The 16,190-nt window shown below is 43.6% G+C and overlaps 1 protein-coding gene across 1 annotated transcript in view; it reads left to right on the forward strand.

The window, feature by feature from the left end:
- The window catches only part of LOC126988683 (nephrin-like), a 193,637-nt gene that overhangs the window by 96,417 nt on the left and 81,030 nt on the right, over positions 1-16,190 (forward strand). Inside the window, exons 2-3 of the mRNA XM_050847037.1 lie at positions 12,736-12,868; positions 14,995-15,203. Of these exons, the coding sequence (XP_050702994.1) occupies positions 12,736-12,868; positions 14,995-15,203 (342 nt within the window). The remainder of the gene's footprint in view (positions 1-12,735; positions 12,869-14,994; positions 15,204-16,190) is intronic.

Below are 16,190 nucleotides of genomic sequence, written 5' to 3' on the forward strand. Positions count from 1 at the left end.
GGTTCAGGGCAATCACGATCACGACTCCTTAAAGATTAAATAACAAGAAAAGAAACTATGACACTGGGTTCAGGGCAATCACGATCACGACTCCTTAAAGATTAAATAACAAGAAAAGAAAACTAAATAGAACTAAATAACAAAAGAAAAACTAAATATAAATAACTAAAGAATACTAAATGAAATAAATAACTAAAGAAAACTAGATAAAAACAGATAACAAGAAAAACTTAAAATAATAATAAATAAAAAACTAAATAATGATAAATAACTGATGAAAAAATATTAAAACTAACAAAAAAAACTTGCAAGCGGATTCTTTTAATTTTAAAAAGCAAAAGTTAAAATGTAATACGAATTCCAATCAGTCTTTCATCGTATACATTAATTCTGACGAGGCTGTTAGGTGTGGTAATATCTTATGACTCACTCAGTATTTACTTAACAAATATCGAGGCATCAGTAAAGTAAGGCTTAGAAAAGAAAAGTTTAAAGTAATACAAAGGCTACGGGGTATTTTTATCGCATACTGTATTTTTATTGATGCTGTTAAGTGAAATGATGCAGTTTATAATTCACTCAATACTGGCTGACAAATACATAAACCTCAAACCAACACGAAGCATTGGTTGAATTAATATGAGGGTGAGTTTTTTAATACTATATCCAATGCTCTTATGTTTGGTAATAGTTTATAATTCACTCGATACTGATTTAACAAACACTGGAGGAGCAAAGGTTAAACTAATATGAAGACCAGTGAGTTTTTATATTGCAAGATAAGGTCATATAAGGCAGAGGAAAAGAAAGAAGAGACTGAATGAGGAGATTGTAAAGAGAGTAGAGGAGAGAGGAGATAAGAGATGAAGATGCTGGAGAAGGCAAACAGAAGGATACACCATTGAAGAGTTGCTAAGAGAGAAGAAAACAGTACAGAGTATTAACTTTACACTATTTACTCAACAAATACCAAAGCATCCTCGATATTAACCCGGTAGCTGCGGGATCATGTTTCTTAAAGGCCCCTCTAAGCGAGAAAAATGAGAAAAAATCATCACTCACGCAAACCATTTCATAATATATATCAACGAATTTGGGATGAGTTTATGCATCATCTATTTTGAGGGGTTTATATCATGGCAAAAATTTGGCCCGTCGCTGGTACACGGTAAAGCCACAAATTTGGCCGTCGCTGGTACACGGTAAAGCCACAAATTTGGCCCGTCGCTGGTACACGGTAAAGCCACAAATTTGGCCCGTCGCTGGTACACGGTGAAGCCACAAATTTGGGCCGTCGCTGGTACACGGTAAAACCACAAATTTGGCCCGTCGCTGGTACACGGTAAAGCCACAAATTTGGCCCGTCGCTGGTACACGGTAAAGCCACAAATTTGCCCCGTCGCTGGTACACGGTAAAGCCACAAATTTGACCCGTCGCTGGTACACGGTAAAACCACAAATTTGGCCCGTCGCTGGTACATGGTAAAGCCACAAATTTGGCCCGTCGCTGCTACCGGGTTAAGGACCGCTTTCACAGTCACTTTGTTCGTTTTGATCGTTACCAATGGCGGCGATCGACGCTATAGTTTTCCACGTGAAACTGGGCTATGGGGTAGTGGCGTCTGCAGAGAAAGCGAGAGGTGTTGAGAGTGTGTGGTAAGATGCGGTCCTAGGCTAGCTAACCTCGCAGCCGCCACTACCCCATCGGCCAGTTTTAAGTGGAAATACTATAGCGGCGATCCCAGCCATTGGTAATGATCAAAACAAACAACATGACTGTGAAAGCGGCCCTCAGTAAGCCTCGAACCAGCAGCCTCCACGCGGATCACACGGGGCCTTTTCACTCCGCCACGCCGCGATGTAATCCTGGAAGCACTGGGTCAAAACGCTGATTTCTCGGAATTATTAAAAAACTTGAAATGAATAGATCAAAAGTGTGTTTACCCTGTCTAATCTTCGCTCTCGCTCTCGCTCTCGCTCTCTCTCTCTCTCTCTCTCTCTCTCTCTTATCTCCAGACATTCTTTATATTTACTGCTTCCTCTCCATCCTCTCCTCTTCCTCTCTCTCTCTCTCTCCTCTCTCTCTTCCTCTCTCTTTCTCCCTCTGTCTCTCTCTCTCTCTCTCTCTCTCTCTCTCTCTCTCTCTCTCTCTCTCTCTCTCTCTCTCTCTCTCTCTCTCTCTCTCTCTCTCTCTCTCCTTGCTTCCATGACCCTTCCTTGCTTTCTAATTCCAGATTCACTTTTTAGATCGCTGCTGGACCACCCTCACAACTTTTGACTCTTCCCCTCCATCCCTCCCTCGCTCCCTCTCCTCTCTCTCTCTTCTCTCCTCGTCCCTCCATCAACAAAGTCAGCATCTGGTCCTTTGAAAAAAAAAAAATCCTCCGTCTCCCTCCTCCATGCGAGACCTTCTCTATCAATTCATCTCCGCTTGGGTTTCAATTCCCCTTAACTGCTGCCGCGTGCTTCAACCCACTAGTCGGCATTTGGCTAGGAAGGCGAGGTGGTGCCGCGGCCCCTAGGAGAGGATGGGACAGGTGGGCCGGGAAGGTGGAAAGTTTGGATAATGAGTTAATTCACTGGAGGGAAGGGATGGGGAGAGGAAGGATGGCTGGGTGGGTGTGTAGGAGAGGGTGAGAGGGTGAGAGAAAGGGAGGTTAAGGGAGAGTATATGAGAGGGAGAGGATGAGAGAAAGAGAATGTGAGAGATTGAAAGAGAGAGAAACAGACAGGCAGAGAGACAGACACAGACAAATGCAGACAGACACAGACACATACACAAAGACAGACAGACAAAGAGACAGACGAAAGACGGACAGGGGAACGGAAAAACAGGTACAACAGCAAACAGACAGACATATATAAACCCACTAACACATAGACAGAAAAACAGACAGACAGACACACACTCCGAACACACACAAAACGACATGAACAGAGAAACAGACAGACAGGTAAAGTAACTAACAGACAGAGACAGAATTACACTCATTAAAAAAAAAAACAGGCAAAAAGACACACACACACACACACACACACACACACACACACACACACACACACACACACACACACAGAGAGAGAGAGAAAGAGAAGTCGAGAAAGAGAAAGATAAAGAGAGAGAGAGAGAGAGAGAGAGAGAGAGAGAGAGAGAGAGAGAGAGAGAGAGAGAGAGAGAGAGAGAGCGCAAGGGGACAGAGGAAACACAGATTGAAAAAAATAAAAGGAAAAAAACGGAACTTAAATCTCGAGGTTTACTGTTTCTTCGATAACGTCCGTAGAGTATTGAGATCCTGGCGACAAAGGAGCGAGAGAGATGGCTGAGGGTGGCGGCGACGGAGGGGGCGGAGGAGGAGGAAGAGGAGGGGAGGGAAAGAAAAAAGGGATGAAGAAAGGAGAAGAAGAAAGAGGAGGTTATGAAGGTGGGGATGAGAGAGAGGAAGAATGAGGGGAAAAAGAAGGAGGAGGAGGAAAAGGAGGAGAGGAAGAAGAAGGGGAAGGAGGGAAAGAGGGGATGAAAGAGAGGAAGAAGGAGGGAAAAAGGAAGGAGGAGGAGGAGAAGAAGGGGATGAAGAAAGAGAAGAAAGAGGGGAAGGAGGGAAGAGGGAGAAGGGAATGAAAGAGGGGACGGAAGGAAGGAAAAAAGGAGGAGGAGGAGGAGGAGGAGGGAAGGAAGGAAGGGACAAAGGAAAAGAAAACAAAATAGAGAAATAGAAAAGATAAACAACAAAAGCTTAAATCCTTCCGCCAGATTTGTATTCGTTAAGTCGTCTTCTGAAAACGTTTAGGAAGGTTTAGCATAACGTACATGTGGAATTTATCTTAAGAGAGTGCGTGTGTGTGTGTCTGTGTCTGTGTGTGTGTGTGTGTGTGTGTGTGTGTGTGTGTGTGTACTTTCATTTGAGTTAGCTTTCTTGGACTAAGCGTAGTTGATGTGATGTACTATTATGGGACAGAATATTATAGCGCAGTGTGCCATCAATGAACGTGACATTATACAGGCCGGTATTATAAGGGACTTTCGCTTCTCACATCAACTACTTCTAAAGGTCAGAGAAGTGATCAATCGAGGTTCAACGAGTGTTTCTTTAGGCTCATGGTACAGAGGAAGAGTCAAACTACCACCAGGGTCATAAAACTACTCCTGGTAATGCCCTCAACTCATAGGAAAGCCTTGGGAAATATGTGAACTTGGAAGACGAAATGTTTTAAAATACGACCCAATATAATTTTGCCGTGTAGAGGCGTGGAGTCTGACAACCATGGGGGGTGACAGACAGACTCATCCCATTAGCCCAATTAAAGGGGTCTGGGCCATTAAAAGCGTACAGTTGTGTTATTGCTGATACAGGCGTCATAATGCGTATTTACCGAGTGCTATGGCGTCATTGTGCATTGTTGCGTTTGGAATACGAGTGTGTGATGGGAGTGACGTACAATGTAATGATATTAAGTCCACTACGCTCCGCCCCATCATCCATCCCTCTCGCTAAACATGTACTGTACGTGTAATATATCACCCGGAATGCCTCTACTTGTTTAGGGATGATGTGTTGGCCGTGCTGTGTGGTGTGGCCGGGGTGCGGGATGTGACAGCTGCTCGTGTGGTCGCTGGTAATATGAGGTGTAACTCAGAGCAATGTGACGTTATGTGGTGGTGGTGGTGGTGGTGGTGGAGGCTGTTGTTGTTGTTGTTGTTGTTGTTGTTGTTTATGTCTACACCTATAGCGCCGGTAGGCATGCTTGAGAGGCCTGGATGGTTTTCGGCCCCAGCTCGTCATGGCGCAGGCAAGTGTTTATAGTGGCGCCATCTTCTCTTGTTGTTGTTGTTGTTGTTGTTTTGGTTTAGTGCGGTGGTAGAGTGCTTCAAGTGTGGTAAAGTGTGACTTAGAATAGTGTGACGTATGTAGAGTGTGATGTGTGTTCTGTGGTGTGTGATACAGACGAGCGTGGTGTGGTATAGTGCAGAGATGGATGAGGAGGAGGAGGTGGAAATGGATGTGGTGGTGGAGGTGGTGGTGATGGCCCACTTAGTATCTGCTCCAGTGGGAATGGTGGAGGGTGTGGTTATGTAAGTGGATAGGGGCGGTATGGTGGTTAAGGAGGAGAAGAAGGAGGAAGAGGAGATGAAGAAGGAGGAAGAGGTGATGGCAGTCAAAAGGAGATGGAGAAGAGGAGGAGGAGGAGGAGGAGGAAGTACTGACAATGATGGAGGTGGAGGTAGAGAAGGAGGAGAAGGAAGAGAGAGAGAGAGGAGGAGAAGGAAGAGATTGTGGAGGTAATGGTGCTATTAAAGAGGAAGAGGAAGAGGAAGAGGAGGAGGAGGAAATACTGGTGGTGATGGTAGAAGAGGAGGAAGAGTAGAAGGAAGTAGTAGTAGTAGTAGTAGTAGTAGTAGTAGTAGTAGTAGTAGTAGTAGTAGTAGTAGTAGTAGTAGTAGTAGTAGTAACAGTAGTAGTAGTAGTAGTAGTAGTAGTAGTAGTAGTAGTAGTAGTAGTAGTCATTGATGCCCCAAGTTCTGTTCTAATTCGTGGGCGTATCTGAAGCCCCTTGAGATCACCTTGAAGCGGGCGGTGAAGCGGAAACCATTAAAGAGACCAGTAATGTTTTTTTTGTGTCCTCTCCCTCTCCCTTCCCTCCCTTCCTTCCCTCCCTTCCTTACTGTCTTATCCTCCCTCCTCGCCTTCCTCCCTCCATTCCTTACTGTCTTATCCTCCCTCCTAGCCTTCCTCCCTCCCTTCCCTCCCTCCCTTCCTTTGTACTCTGCCTTGTTCAACTTTTTCCTTAACACAGACACACACAATACAGAGTGAGAGAAAAGAATGAAGCCGAAGAAACGGCTTTATTGTAATGTAATTCTCTTCCCCTTGTAGTCCCCTTCCTTCTCCGTTTCCTTCTCTCTCTCCCTTCCCTACACTTCCTTATCTGCCTTGTTCAACTTGCTCCTTAACACAGACACACAATACAGAGTGAGAGAAAAGAATGAAACTGAAGAAACGGCTTTATTGTAATGTGATGTTTTTGTCTCCCTTTCCTCCTCCTTTTCCTTCCCTCCTTTCATTCCTCTCTTTGTGGTCTGCCGTGCTCAACTTTCTCCTTAATACCCACACCAAAAAAGAGAGTGAGAGAGAAGGTGAAAGTTAAATAAGTGATGGATTTATTGTCGACTCTTGAATGTGTGTCTTTTGGAAGGTAAAAAAAAGATATTGTTAAAGAACCCAGTAATGTTTTTTGAGACCTTCCTTTCCCTTCCTTCACTCCCTTCCGTCCTTCCCTTCTTCTACTCTCCCATCCTTCCATTCTTCCTCTCCCCTTCCCTTTCTCCTTCTCTCCCTTCTCCTCGTCCCGCCCTTTGTGATCCGCCTTGTTTAACTTTCTACTTTAAACACTCAAGCAAAAGAGAGTGAAAAGGAGAAGGAAGGTAGAGACAGAATAGTGTTACTCTCGTCTCCTATGCAAATGTCTTTCAGAGTGAGAGACAAATTAGAGTTTAAGGAATGACAAGTTTACTTTCGACCCAAATAACTAACTTTCCGAGTGAGAAAAATAAGAAAAGTTTAGGGAATGACAGTTTTACTTTAGACTCTTGAATGACACATGACTTTCCAGACATCGAATTAGTGTGTCGAGTTGTGTTGTGAAGTGTGTGTGTGTGTGTGTGTGTGGGTGGGTGGGTGTGGTGTGGTGCAAAGGAGGAGGAGGTGGTGGTGATGGTGATGATGGTGATGGCGGTTAAGGAGGAGGAGGAGGAGGAGGAGGAAGAGGAAAGGGGAGAAAGTGATGGTGATTGTGACATTTTCGCCCATTTCGTATTTGGTCCACTGGGAGTTTATCTTACTTGACCCGTTTTTAAGGATTGGTTAGTTGGTTTTGTTGACTTTCCTTGACATCACGTTTTATGACCTAGTTTGTGATATGTCGACTGAACGGTGACGACCCAACGCTTTAAACTCCGTCGCAGAATTGTAAGTAAAAACGCGAAGTAGCCACGAAACTGTTAACAAAATTCGCCGCCCTTATAAAAGAACTGACTATATCACTTTTTCGGGTGTGAATATCGGGTGTAAATATCGGGTGTAAATATCTTTCACGTTAGTACACCTCTCTCATGTCACAAACTAACTGGATAATGAGGTCTTTTTATGTAATTTCCCCTAGGAGTTGAAAAAAGGGACCCAGTTAGTTTGTGAAGGTGTTGAAATCCTAATACAACGTTGAAATATCGGGTGTAAATATCGGGTGTATATATCGGGCGTAAATATCGGGTGTAAATATCGGGTGTAAATATCGGGTGTAAATATCGGGTGTAAATATCGGGTGTAAATATCGAGTGTAAATATCTTTCACGTTAGTACACCGCTCTCATATCACAAACTAACTTGATAATGATACCTTTTTATGCGATTTCCCCTAGGAGTTGAAAAAAGGGACTCAGTTAGTTTATTTATGGTGTCGAAATACTAATACCACGTTGAAATATCGGGTGCAAATGTCCTTAACGTTAACCCTTCACTCGTTCTCGTCCCCACACTTTGGATTCGCACCCTCTCGACGTAAGCTGACAAGTTGTTTTATGTCCCTCACGCTCGGGCGCTGCGGATCTTTGGTGGTGTCGGGAATGTAAAAGGGAGCGAAAGACTTCAGGACGCGGTGGTGTTGTGCGCTGGGTTCCCGGAAGTGAGTGTAAGGGACAGTGATCAAAGTGCCGGTGCTTTCAAGAGTTCTTAAAAGCGATAGTGAAGTTTTTATATTTATTTTACTACTATCACTAATATTACTGGTACTATTACTACTCCTATTGTCGCTTCTACTACTATACTACTACTACTACTACTACTACTACTACTACTACTACTATTTCTACTGTTGTTTTCATTACTACCACTACTACTACTACTACTACTACTACTACTACTACTGCTACTACTTTGCAACTCCTACCAACAATAAAATAAAAAACAATAGAAAAAATATCAATAATGAAAGTTTGAATAATAATGTTAAAACGATTATTGCTATCATCATCCTTGTTACAATTACTATCATCATTACTCTCATTATTATAAGAAGATAACAGTATGATGATGCCACATGTATAAATGAAAGAAGAGTCTGAACCCTGAGCTAAATATACACGTAATATACATGAAAAGGAAAAACAAAAGACTAGCGGACAGAATTTGTTTAAGAGAGAGGGAGAGAGAGAAAACGCCCTGGAGGAATTAGACACTCAGTGCGTCCACCTACAACAGAAACAAACACCCTCAGCATTACCAACTGATTCTAAAGGCACGGGAATGTTCGTAAATACACGCACTTCACGGGCACGGAAAGGTCAAAAGTGAAGCACGCAATGAACTATGTCTTTGTTAACGGAGAGACAAGCAGACTAGCGATTGACACAAAAGGTATTAGAGAGTTAAGCAGTGGCACAGGAAACCGCATGATTATTTAATGGAGAGTAAAGCTGAAGGGAGCATGAGAGACGGGCGAGGAGGGGACCCCACCAGCAAGGGATGTTTTTAAGCTGGTAAGCTACACTTGGAGAACAAATATCCGAGCCAGATTAAGGGGAGGGTAAGAACGGGTATCAGGGGAAAAATCTGTGAGGAAATAGAGCAATAGCGGAAGGGGAGTGTTGTGAAACTGATTAATCTACAACGAAAGACTGGCAAAAAAGAGGAAATATGCAGCATTGTGAGAGGAGGAGAGAGGGAGAGGGTTGGCAGAGGGAGACGCAAAAACTGGAACGGAAGAAAAGGAAATAGCGAGGCGAAGGAAACAGGCAAATCAACGGGTAAGAGAAGGAAATATGAGTGTTTTGAATTTTCGTAAAGTGAAAAAAGTTATGAAAATATATTGTAGAAAGATGCAATGAAAAGTAGAAATAAGATTATTCATTAAATTGCTTTTTTTTTAAACGCAAAAGCAATTCCGTCAGAGTGGAAAATGGAAAACAAAAAAAATATGGAAAGAAAATATCAAGAAAAAGCAAAAAAAAAAATGATCCTGACAAATTTTCATGCTGTGGGTGTTTGTATGAAGAAAAACAGGAATGAGTGTTTTTTTTAAGGCCAATGAAGATCACATGGCGGGTTCGCAGCGAGGGTACTGTTTCATCACTTCTACAGGAAATAGACATCTAACATACGCATCAGTTTTGACCCAGAATTGAAATATTTATTAAAAACAGAAGTAGGTGAGGCATTTTCATCAATATTTTAAAGGCCGCTTTATTTTCAGCCGCATACTCATTCATTAACCCGTCCGCTGCGATTGGCACGGATTCACCTTCACTGGTAGCCTGGTCACATATGCTCCCAGGTCTTTCTGTGCCTCTGTGGTGGGTAGTGGAGTGTTTCCCATGTGGTATTGGTATGCTGGATTTCCCCTCCCAAGATGCATGACCTCACATTTTTCTTCAGTAAATTGTAGCAGCCACTTTTTGTTCCACTCCTGTAGCTTGGTGATGTCTTCTTGTAGGAAATCCGCATCAAAGGGGTTAAAGATCATCGACATTGTTCAGGTGTTTCACGAGGCACCATACGTTATGTTTTAGTCTGGACATTGTTTCCCTCACACTAAATCTTCCATCACGTCTTCCTCTTCCTCCCCTCCGAGTTTATCAAGGAATCCATCTGAGCTAAGGGACATATTTCTCTTCAACGATAGTGTCCTTGTGGTTTCCTTCGCTTATGTACGTTGCCAGCCCTCAACACCACCGCTCCCTTCGCTATATTCCCCACCCTTTCCAACGAGCAAAGATATTAATTTCACTCTAACGTCTCCGGCAGATACGGCAACATTCGCCTCACGGAAAATCATAACATGCAATCGTGATGTGCATTTTGCGGGGATAGAAACAGAGATAAAAGGCAAACACAACCAAGATAAAATGCAAACACACGCTCGGCGGTCCGTCCGTGGTGGCGGCAAACACAGGTGAGTAAGCGTGGCCAGGCAGGGACCTTAATAGGCTTAGGGGGGAGTGGGGGGGAGAGAGAGAGAGAGAGAGAGAGAGAGAGAGAGAGAGAGAGAGAGAGAGAGAGAGAGAGAGAGAGAGAATAATTGATATAAAGTCTGAAAAATGTTCGTAGCTGCTACATCTCTCTCTAAATACATTGTGTGAGGCATTCGGGTAACAGTCCTTCCTATACTGACGTCAATTCTAACAGGCAGAAGTTCCTAGCATTATTTGGTCAGGCCGCGCGGGTTCCGTAACAGGGAAAAAGTGTTCACATCTGCGGCCCTCAACTTTTAAGCCGCGACGCCACGTTCCCCGGGAGTTTACCAGCGTTCCAGGGGTGTCAGCTATTGAAAAAGTCGGATATACGTTTAGGCGACTCATTGGTGCTGTTCCCGTGCATGATAAAGTGCGGCCTGACGAGATATAATCATTCTTTATGGTAGTTGTTTTTCGGTGCAAGACGCGGTACAAGGGGCAGAAAAATATATAGAAAGAAAAGATTGATGGAGAAGGATGCTGTGGAAAAATTATAATCAAAGTGGTTCCATAAATGTCTCGATAATCTCTTCTGAAAATTAGGTTAAGTCATAGAAAAGCTAACAATCAATGGGTGGAAAGCTACCATACAGTTTACTAGAGAAGGGATTAAAGAATGAAGATGCTGGAAAGGGATGAAAGAATGAAGATGCTGGTAGACTCTTGCAAACGATAGTAGAAAAGGGATTAAAGAATGAAGATGCTGGGAAGGGGTGAAAGAATGAAGATGCTGGAAGGGGTGAAAGAATGAAGATGCTGGTAAACTCTTGCAAACGATAGTAGAGAAGGGATTAAAGAATGAAGATGCTGGGAAGGGGTGAAAGAATGAAGATGCTGGAAAGGGATGAAAGAATGAAGATGCTGGTAAGCTCTTGCAAACGATAGTAGAGAAGGGATTAAAGAATGAAGATGCTGGGAAGGGGTGAAAGAATGAAGATGCTGGTAAACTCTTGCAAACGATAGTAAAGAAGGGGTGAAGGAATGAAGATGCTGGCAAGGGGTGAAAGAATGAAAATGCTGGTAAACTCTTGCAAACGATAGTAGAGAAGGGATTAAAGAATGAAGATGCTGGAAAGGGATGAAAGAATGAAAATGCTGGTAAACTCTTGCAAACGATAGTAGAGAAGGGATTAAAGAATGAAGATGCTGGGAAGGGGTGAAAGAATGAAGATGCTGGTAAACTCTTGCAAACAATAGTAGAAAAGGGGTGAAAGAATGAAGATGCTGGTAAACTCTTGCAAACGATAGTAGAGAAGGGATTAAAGAATGAAGATGCTGGGAAGGGGTGAAAGAATGAAGATGCTGGTAAACTCTTGCAAACGATACTATCACTTAACAAAAACGAATAAATATCAAACTTATCATATATATTGCCCCTCCGAACACACACACACACACACACACACACACACACACACACACACACACACACACACACACACACACACACAATCTAACTACCTAAATACCAAAATTACAACTACATAATCATCCACTCCCAATCACCCACAACCTACGCCACATCGCAACCCATTCCAACCAGCAACACAAGACCCCCCGCCCCACACACAAGCTACCACCGTCACTCCTACTAACCAGCCTCTTTACTGCTCTTAAACTCACACTAAAGCTGCCCCCTCACTGCCACACACTAACGAGACTCTTTGCTCCTACTTCCTCTCTCCTTTACTCTTCAGAACGCATCCTTGACCTAGAAGAAACATAGACATTCCCTTATTCCCATTCTCTGTTCATTGACGCTTTTAAGTCCTCTGTTTCTGCCTACTAACCTATCCTAAATCACCTCCCATCTCACCCTCCAACTATTTCTCTCCTTTACTCTTCAGAACGCATCCTTGACCTAGAAGAAACATAGACACTCCCTTATTCCCTTTCTCTGTTCATTGACGCTTTTAAGTCCTCTGTTTCCGCCTACTAACCTATTCTAAATCACCTCCCATCTCACCCTCCAGCTATCTCTCCTTTACTCTTCAGAACGCATCCTTGACCTAGAAGAAACATAGACACTCCCTTATTCCCATTCTCTGTTCATTGACGCTTTTAAGTCCTCTGTTTCTGCCTACTAACCTATTCTAAAGCACCTCCCATCTCACCCTCCAACTATCTCTCCTTTACTCTTCAGAACGCATCCTTGACCTAGAAGAAACATAGACACTCCCTTATTCCCATTCTCTGTTCATTGACGCTTTTAAGTCCTCTGTTTCCGCCTACTAACCTATTCTAAAGCACCTCCCATCTCACCCTCCAGCTATCTCTCCTTTACTCTTCAGAACGCATCCTTGACCTAGAAGAAACATAGACATTCCCTTATGCCCTTTTCGTACTCATTAACACTCTTTAGTCTTCTGTTTCTGCCTACTATCCTATCCTAAAGCACCTCCCATCACACCCTCTGGCTATAACTCCTTCCTCTCTCTCTCCTTTACTCTTCAGAACGCATCCTTGACCTTGAAGAATCATAAGCACTCCCTTATGCGCCTTCTCTACCCCTTTGACTCTCTCTAACTCACTATTCCTTTCTTACTAACACTAACTCATTGCATCTTACTCCTTGATAATCCCTAACTCACTATACTTACTAACCTCACTTACTAAACTCTTCAAAACCCGAATTATCTTAACTCTCCCTAACCCACCATTCCCTTGCTACTAACCCTACGATCACTCCCTTCAACCCTCTCCTCTAACAGCCGGTATCTCTCTTTTCACAGGCCCGTTGACAGAGGTGAAGGTGCTGGAAGGGGGAAAGGTCGTTCTACCGTGTGACGTCTCCCCTCCGATCTCAGACGATGGTACTATTCTCGTCCTCTTCTACCGCGGCTCCTTCAAAACGCCCATATACAGGTGGGTCTTGGGTCGCCAGGTAAGCGATGGGTTGGGATAGGTTCATGAGCAAGGGACCCACACGTGTTATCATGCCCCGGGAAGTGAGTTATTTAGGGTTGGGGAAGAGATACAAGGAGGGGAACACACACGCTACCTCAAAACGCCCATATACAGGTGTGTCTTGGGTCGCCAGGTAAGGGAAGGGTCGGGGTAGGAACAGGAGCACGGGACCCACACCACACGTTAATCATGCCCCGGGAAGTGAGTTATGGACACCCGCGTGAGTCAGGGTACAGCTTTAATGTCCCTCGCGCCCTCAGTTCGGTGGAGTAACTTTGTGCAGCTAAATCAGACTCCTGCACGGAACTATGGCGCGTGTGTGTGTATGTATGTACGATATTGATTAACGGGCTATTACACTGGGCAAATTTTCCGTGGATCTTCAGTCAAACCACGATTTCCGCAGCGTGGTTCTCATTTGTTTCTTGTTATTGCTGATGATGATGATGGTGAGTAATACCGTCGTCCTTCAGTGAAATCTACCGTAACTTTGGAAGATCGTGGACACGTCAGAAAACCACGGAAATATGAGAACCACGCCAGCGGAGATCGTGGTTTGACTGAAGATCCACGGAAAATTTGCCCAGTGTAATCGCCCCTTTATATACTTGGAACACACGAGATGGTTTTAAATTAGGTATGTATGGATAGGAAAAACATTTAAAACTCATCTCATCTTACTCCTATACGTTTTCTAGTCCAATCTTATGCATGTTATTGATTGTTTACTCCGAACACACAATATATTTTGGGGTAATATAGTCACCAGCGTTGCCAACTCACCCAAACCACCCCATTGCAGTTACCCTATTTTTAACACTTCTGACGCTTAACTACCGCAAAAGGACATCAATACCTAACCATTTTAATGAGAACTATGAATTAATCTAGTTACTGAGGCGCAGGAGACGGTCTTTGGGTTAGAAATAGGTAAATATAATAGGCTAGGGGAGGAAATCTGACAACACTGCTAGCCATGGACAGGAAAACGCACATTAAGTATGTATATATGTGTTTCTTTAACTGTATCCACCAAACACACGAAATGGTTTTAGACAACGCATCCGTTAATAGGAAAACGTTCATTGTTAAGTCCTTCAAGCTAAAGAAAATATAGCTACACACACTTGAATCGCTTCGTATCGCTTTTAAGTACATCGGGTTTCATACTAAAGGTAATATCATTGAGCTACACTTTTCCTTGTCTAAACACTCAGCATTTGTATATCTTTTCAGTGTTGTAATTTCAGGCTAAAGAAAATATCGAGGCTACACACACTTGTATCTCTTCGTATCGCTTTTAAGTACATCAGATTTCATACTAAAGGTAATATCATAGAGCTACACTTTTCTTTGTCTAAACACTCAGCATTTGTATATCTTTTCAATGTTGTAATTTCAGGCTAAAGAAAATATCGAGGCTACACACACTTGTATCTCTTCCTATCTCTTTTAAGTACATCAGAGTTCATACTAAAGGTAATATCATTGAGCTACACTTTCCTTTGTCTAAACACTCAGCATTTGTATTTCTTTTCAGTGTTGTAATTTCAGACTAAAGAAAATACCATCACATATTTTAACCCTCGGCTTTCCTATATCTTTTAAGTGGATCAGAGTTCATACTAAAGGTTATATCATGGAACTACACTTTCCCTTGTCTAAACACTCAGCATTTGTATTTCTTTTCAGTGTTGTAATTTCAGGCTAAAGAAAATATCGAGGCTACACACACTTGTATCTCCTCCTATCTCTTTTAAGTACATTAGATTTCATACTAAAGGTAATATCATTGAACTACACTTTCCCTTGTCCAAACACTCAGCATTTGTATTTCTTTCCAGTGTTGTAATTTCCGGCTAAACACTTTTTTGACCCCCGGCTTTCCTATCTCTTTTAAGTGGATCAGATTTCAAGCTAAAGGAAATATCATAAGGCTTAATTCACTTGTATCTCTTCGCATATGTTAAGTGCATCAGATTACAGGCTGAAGGGAATATGATAAGGCCACACTTCCACTCGTCTTAATAACCCTCGGCGTGATCTTAGCCAGCGGTAGGTTAGTTTTCTTGCTCTGTGTCCAGCATCGACGGGCGGAACGGGCCGGTGCGGGGAGGACAGCACTGGTCGGACGAGAAGGCCTTGGGCGGGCGGGCCTTCCTGGAGCTGGTGGGACGCACGCCTGGGCTGGTGCTGGAGGCCGTGCGTGCCTCGGACCAGGACCTGTACCGCTGCCGTGTGGACTACGACATCCACCCCACCAGGAACGTCCGCGTGCAGCTCAACGTCATCGGTGCGTCCCTTGTCCAGGCTTGCTTATTCCCAATCTCTCTACGGCTATGTGGTCCCAGAGTAAAGGCGCTTGGTTGAGGCTTCGAAACTAACCATTGGGGACTCTGGAGGATACTCTCATTGTGATTCCCACTCAAAATTACCCCCAACTCCCAATTGCACCTAACCTAACACAACCAACTCTAACCTAACCCACTCAAACCTAGCCGAACCTAACCTAGCCTAACCTAACCAAACCTAACCCATTCAAACCTAACCTAACCTAACCGAACCTAACCTAGCCAAACCTACCCTAACCCAATCATAACGTAACCTAACCTAACCAAACCTAGCCTAACCTAACCAAACCTAACCCACTTGATCCTAACGTAACCTAACCGAACCTAACCTAGCCTAATCCACCCTAACCCACTCATAACGTAACCTAACCTAACCAAACCTAACCTAACCTAACCAAACCTAACCCACTCAAACCTAACCTAACCTAACCGAACCTAACCTAGCCTAACCTACCCTAACCCAATCATAACGTAACCTAACCGAACCTAACCTAGCCTAACCTAACCAAACCTAACCTAATCAAACCTAGCCTCACCTAACCTTCCCCGTTCAAGAATGGACTCAACATATATACCAGTAGAGAAAGAGGGAATACATGTCTTTTCTCCCTCGCCCTAACCCATTACTCTCCCTTCCCCAGTGTGTGTGTGTGTGTGTGTGTGTGCTGGTCCGCCCCTCGCCCTGACTCTTAACCTCTCATAGAGTTGTCAAAGGACTTAAAGAATGAAGGATGTGACACACGCACGCACACTGCAGGGAATCAATGAAATGACCTCCTTCGTTATAACCACTGATAGTCATCCACGAGGCACGTAACCGGGACTGTTGAGCTAATCTTTATTCACTAACTTGCACATACCATCCACCCGTCTGTCAGCTGGTCTGTATAGGTAAGGAACAGGTGTCTAATACGGGGACATGGCCTCTT

This window comes from Eriocheir sinensis, chromosome 70 (assembly GCF_024679095.1).
Source record: "Eriocheir sinensis breed Jianghai 21 chromosome 70, ASM2467909v1, whole genome shotgun sequence".
NCBI lineage: Eukaryota > Metazoa > Arthropoda > Malacostraca > Decapoda > Varunidae > Eriocheir > Eriocheir sinensis.